This window comes from Heterocephalus glaber, unplaced genomic scaffold (assembly GCF_053883595.1).
Source record: "Heterocephalus glaber isolate CG9 unplaced genomic scaffold, H.glaber_assembly_v1.0 deba00001773, whole genome shotgun sequence".
Lineage (NCBI taxonomy): Eukaryota > Metazoa > Chordata > Mammalia > Rodentia > Bathyergidae > Heterocephalus > Heterocephalus glaber.
This window is the reverse complement of record NW_028258463.1, coordinates 6,556,776-6,562,775: the sequence shown is the minus strand read 5'-3', so window position 1 is coordinate 6,562,775 and position 6,000 is coordinate 6,556,776. Positions and strand designations below refer to the sequence as shown.

Sequence of the window (6,000 nt, the reverse complement as noted above, 5' to 3'; positions counted from 1 at the left end):
ATTGGGTTCTAGGGCCCAAGTTAGGGTGGCAGATGGCAGAGGACACACACGGGCGATACCTGAAGCCAGGCTGATTGAGACTCCTATAGGAAAGATCAAGGCAGAGGCACCGCGGGGTGGGGTGCAGCCGGGGAGCGGGTGGGAGGATGGACGTCAGATTTCGGCACCCCAAGACCAGAGGTGGCCTCTGCTGGGACTTGGCCTTCAATCGTAGGCACCGAAGGGACCCTCGGTCTCTCTGGGCCCTCCCCACCCTCACCCGGGCCCTTGTTCTGGCTGGCGACTCGGGGGCGCCCCTTCTAGGATCACAACTTGGGTGGGGGGGTCCTCAGATGTCCCATGCACTAAACGGAGCGCAGGGCAGGACCAGCCGTGAAATTAACCAAGTCCTGGGTCTGGCAGCCCCGGGCACCCGAAGGTCAGGAGGGGACCCTATGTGGGGAGGGCACCCCGCCCTTCGGACCCACCGGGAAGCCAGGGCGATTGGGGAGGGGGGAGGGCCCCCCCGGCCCCCCCCTGCGAAGGTGGCCCATCCCCTCCCGCGCCTCGCTCCGCCCCGGGACCCTCCCGCTCCCGCTCCCGCTCCCGCTCCCGCTCCCGCTCCGCTCCCGCCTCCCGCCTCCCGCCTCCCGCCTCCCGCGCGCCCCGCCTCGGCCGCTTAAAAGTTTGCTGGGGCGAGAGCTCCCGGCGAGCGAGCGAGTATGGCGCTGTGCGCGCGGATGCTGCGCCTCGCGACTCTGCGCGCCCCGGGGCTGGGGGTACAGGGGGCGCGGGCCCGCCTCGCCCGGGGGGCGCAGGAAGCCAGGCTGCAGCGCGCCCGCCCGCTCAGGTACAGGCCGGAAAGGGGGGAGGGGCTGGGCGTCCCCTGGGAGCACCCGGGAGGAGGGGTCCTGCAGGGCTCAGCTGTCCCTGTCTAGGCTGGGTGACCGCAGCTGCCGCGCCCTGGGCAGCACCTGGCACCCAGCACCCTCCCCCTCCCGGGTACCCTAGCATCGCAGAAAGCGGGCCTGGCCCGGGACAGGGGCTGCTGCTGTGGCTTCAGCGGCCCTTTAACTGAGTCCAAGATCCACTCCAAGACTCCAGAGTGGCCCCTTAACGGGCACCCAGGCCAGGAGTGTGGGCCTCCAGCAGTCTACTCTGAGGGGAAGTCGGGGGCCAAGGCCTGGGCAGTGTACCCAGAACTCTGCCTCTGGGTTGGGCCCCCATCAGGCCTAAACTTGGGGATCAAGTCCTCCTCGCTGTCCACTGAACTTAGCAGCCTCCCCTCTCTCCACGGCTGTTGGCAGACACTGCTTTCACTTGTCCCACCACTCCTGGGCTTGTTTCCTTCTGTACCCAGGGCAAGGAGTGGGAGGGGGCCAGCAGGCCCGGATGTTGGGAGGGACACCTGTGCCCACCCTGAGAAAGGCCTGGGAGGCTGGAACTGGCTCTTGGTGAAATGGGAGGGGGTGTTTTCAGCGCTGGGAGGCCTTCCAGCCACAGAGCCTGCTGCCACCCAACGCGGCCAGCTGCTGAGTGTGGTCAGAAGCAGTCTCTCACACCACGTGGGGTGTGTGGGCCTGGGCCTGAGGAAGAGGGAAGGACGCTCAACGGAGCTGTGTCTCAGAGAACTAGATTGGTTTTTTTTTTTTTTTTTGGTGCTGGGGATTGAACTCGGGTCCTTGTGCTTGCGGAGCAGGCAGCGTAGATTGGTATTTTTAAAAAGTGTTGGGTGTAAGAGTTGGAGACATTCCAGATTCCCTTCTGGCTAGAGCTCTCAATCGAGATCGCGGAGTTGTTGAACCTGCTGGCTTTTCTGAAATCTAGAGTGTGGAGTACTTCACTATCTCTGCCTCACTTCCTGAGAAAGCCCAGAGATCAAGGGTGGGCAGCAAATGGCACCTGGATGAAGGGAGGGCGCTCAGCTCTTCCCGACCTCCCTCCCTCCCAGTGCTGCCCTGTGCTACCCCCCCCCCCCCATCTCTGAGCCTCTCCTTTGCCCTTCCGGTGCCCTTCAGGCTGTGTGGACTCTTAAGACAAGTTACTTCCCAAGTGTACACTTTTTAGGATCCTACATCAGGCCTCTGCAATATTCCTGGCCTTTGACATTTTTGTGTGTAAACAAAGCAGGTCTCTTGCCTGCTTCAGCCCTGTGACCTCAGAGGTACCAGGGCTCAAGAGAAAGTAACTATTGGGAAGAGACTGGTTTATCCAGAAAGATAAGATTTCCTGAGCATTTGGTCTGACTTCCTCCTATTCCTTGTCTGTTTCTCTCCTATTCTGACCTTCAGAAGCCTGTGCTCAAGCGTTCAGGAGCAAGCTTGCTGTGTCCAACCCCTAGTGGGTGCTGTGAGTATAGTAGGCCGGGAACTCTGTCCTGAGATTTCCAGAGCCATGCAGATTCGTAGAAAGATGGGCACTACTGTGGGGGAAACTACTGGACTCCTATCCTCTGCTTTCTTTTTAAAAAATTTTAAATTTCAACTTTTAAAAAATTGTACTTTTGGGCCAGGGATTTAGCTCAGTGATTCCGGTGCCTGCCTCGAAAGCGCAAGGTCCCAAGTTCGATCCCCAGTACCGGGAAGAAAAAAAAATTGTGCTTTTTTTGTGTTTTGGTTTTTTGACAGGCTTTTGCTATGTAGCCCAACCTGGCCTCAAACTCAAAGCGGTCCTCCTGCCTCAAGCCTCCCCAGTGCTGGGATTACAGGCATGTGCCACCTTACCCTGCTGTCCTGTTTTCTGATCTGGTCACACATAGCTGCTTTCCTGCCCTTCACTCCAGGTGCCTGGGATTTGCTTGATAGGAAAGAGCAAGAACTTTGAAACCAGATTCTCTTAAGCAACCACATTGGCTTCTCTCCATACGGAGTGTGTTACGTGCATCTGGCACATCGCAACTCTGAGGCTGGTTCCTTGGTTACTTGTCAGTACCCACCTGCTAGTTGTTGGGTGGTCCGACAGAATCTTGTCTTGTGCTCAGCCTTTCCTTTGAGGCAGGGCTGGTCCTGGGAAGCTGAGATCCAAGCCTTGAGTGCACCTTAGGAATCTGACAAGGCAAGGGTTGGAGTCAGCCCTGCCTCTGACTCCTGGGCTGCTTTCCCCATGGGCTCCACACCAGTGTCTCAAGGGGACACCTGCAGCATGGGGGCCTCCTGGCCCAAGGACTTCTGGCTCTCAGAAATGGCCCCTGGTGTATTCAGGAGGCTGAGGCAGGAGGATCATGAGTTCAAGGCTAGTGTCAACTACGTAGTGAGTTTAAGGTGAGCCTGGACTGCACACTGAGACCCTGTCTCAAAAAGGGTAGGGGATGGGCCCAGGATTTAGCTCAGTGGTTCCACCACCTGCCCCACAAGCGCAGGGAGCCGAGTTGGATCCCAACTACCAAAAGAAAGGGTAGGGGGCTGGAGATTTAGGATAAAGGCTCTGAGTTCAATCCCTAGTACAAAAAAGGAGGAGGAGGAGGAAAAGGAGGAGAAGAAAAAGAAGGAAGAGGAGAAAAGAAACAAAGAAAAAGTCAGGTGTGGCGGTGTGTGTCTATAATCCGATCACTTAGGAGGCTGAGGCAGGAGGATCACTGTGAGTTGGAAGCCAGCTCAGGCCACATAGAGTTCAAGGCCAGCTTGGACTACATAGTGAGACCCTGCCTCAAAAAACAAAACAAACCAAAAAAAAGAAGGAAAGAAAGAAAGGAAAACAGAAATGTTCCCTGTGTTCTTGAGAGCATTTGCTGGCCCTACATAACAATTCCCTTTTTACTTTCCCACACACCCACAAAGGGGCATTCCCCAGCGGTTTCCACTGGAGTGGTGGGAGCCTCTGCCAATAGGGCTTCCTGTTCAGTCTTTATGGTAGTGCTGACTACTCGGGAGGGCTTTGAACCAGTGTCTCTTACAGGCTGTAGAGCCTTCAGGGAGGGAGGGTTGGGTGGTGATCATGGGCTTTATGGTCTAATTGCACACAGTCCACTATGCCGATAAACTGCCCTGTCCTAAGTGTGTGAGTGTGGAGTTCCACAGGTGTTAACTGTGGTACTGTGTTTTCTGTTGCTATAATGAATCCTACAGATGGAGCCATTTATAAGGACTGGAGTTCATTTAGTTCGTGGTTCTGACCCTGGGCAGCTCAAGAGCTGGGCTCAGTATGTGGCGAGGCCTTTCCTGCTGGGTCAGGGCACGGCCCTGGGCATCACACGGTGAGAGAGCAGGCATGCCAGGGACAGCTCACTTTTTCTTTCTTTTCAAAAATGTTTAAAACTTTTTATTTATTTATTTTTCCAGTACTTAGGGATTGAACCCAGGGAGCGCTAAAATCTTAAAAATTGCTAGTAAGCCAGGCACACACTGTAATCCTAGTAGTCACGAGGCTGAGACAGGAGGATCATGAGTTTGAGGCCAGCCTGTGCAACATAGTGAGTTGTGACTAGAGGGGGCTACATAGCAACACTATTAAAAATGCTAATCCAATACTTTGTTTCCTCATAATATATTCCAAGTAGTGTATCTAATCCATACCGCCTGCCTTAATCAGATGAGCTACAGTTTAAGTGCCCCATAGCCACAGTTGCTAAACCACACGGTGTAGAAATCTTCCTGTAACCTTTTCCCTAGCCAGAGGCAACAGCGGTTCAGATTTCCAGCTTCATTGATTAATTTTGCTTTCTCTTAAATCCTAATGTTTATACTTTTGGTCTTTTTTTTTTGGTTCAAAAACTAAGAGGTGAGATGGGGATTTAGTTCAGTGGTTCTGCCTCCCACCTGCCTCAAAAGCGCAAGGTCCCAAGTTCGATCCCTGGTACCAAAAAAAAAAAAAAGTAAAAAAAAACTAAGGGGTGCTTTGGGGCCCCATCACTTATTAATCTTGATGGAAATATATCAAAGTAGCCGGGCACAATGGTGCATGCTTGTAATCCCAGCTACTCAGGAGGCTGAGGCAGGAGAATCAAAGGGTCAAAGGCAACCTGGGCAATTTAGCAAAACCCTGTCTCAGAATAAATAAGGGCTAGAGATGTGGCTGAGTGCCAGAGCCCTGGCCTAGCATGCTGAAGGCCCTTGGGTTCAAACCCCAATACAGGGGGAAAAAAAGCATAGAATTGAGTCTTGTATGTTAAACAGCTCAGTATGTCAAGAGTTCCTTGTGCTTTTTTTGCTTTTTTTTTTTTTTTTGGTACCAGGGATAGAACTCAAGACCTTGCACTTGTGAAGCAGGCGCAGTAGCACTGAGCTAAATCCCCGGCTTTGTGCATTCTAGATCATCATGGCTGGTCAGATGTGTAGGTTGCAAATATTTGTTTCTATTTTGTAACTTTTTTGTGTGTTTGTGCTGAGGTTGAACCCAGGGCCTCACAAATTGTAGTTTGTGATTTTTATCCTTATAATAGGGTGAGTTTGTTGTTTTGTTTTTGTAACTTTTTAATTTTTTTCTGATACCAGGGATTGAACTCTGGACCTTGTGCTTTCGAGGCAGGTGACAGAACCACTGAGCTAAATCCCTGGCCCAGTTTGTTTGTTTTGAGACAGGGTCTTGCTATATAGCTCAGACTGGCCTCGAGCCCCCAGTGATCCTCCTGCCTCAGCCTCCTGAATGCTGCCGTTAGAGGCATGTGCCCCCATTCCCTGCTATAACAGGGTTTTGGAAAAGCAAAGCTTTAACATTTTGATGAAGTCCATCCAGTTCATCAGTTTTTCCTTTATTGCCATCAAGTACATGATCCATTTTAATGTTTTTGTTTTGATTTTTACATAGGATATGAAGCTTGTCAAAATTCATTTTTTGCTGAAGACTTTTTTATTTTATTTTTATTTGTTTTTTTGAGACAGGGTTTCACTGTGTACTTCAGGCTGGCCTTGAACTCCTGGCAATCCTCCTGCCTCAGCCTCCCAAGTGCTGGGATGACAGGTGCACGCCACCACACCTAGCTATATTTTTATTTTTTGGTGCTGGAGACTGAACCAGGATCTTCTGCATGCTGAGCACACTGTACCACTGAGTTATATGCCCAACCCAACATTTCATACTTTTTAG

The 6,000-nt window shown here is 52.4% G+C and overlaps 1 protein-coding gene across 1 annotated transcript in view; it reads left to right on the top strand.

Moving 5' to 3' along the window:
• The first annotated feature begins 571 nt into the window (after positions 1 to 571).
• Acsf2 (acyl-CoA synthetase family member 2) overlaps positions 572 to 6,000 on the top strand; it is a 28,670-nt gene continuing 23,241 nt past the window's right edge. The window contains exon 1 of the mRNA XM_004859690.4: positions 572 to 829. Coding sequence (XP_004859747.1) covers positions 702 to 829 — 128 coding nt within the window. The 5' untranslated portion in view covers positions 572 to 701. The remainder of the gene's footprint in view (positions 830 to 6,000) is intronic.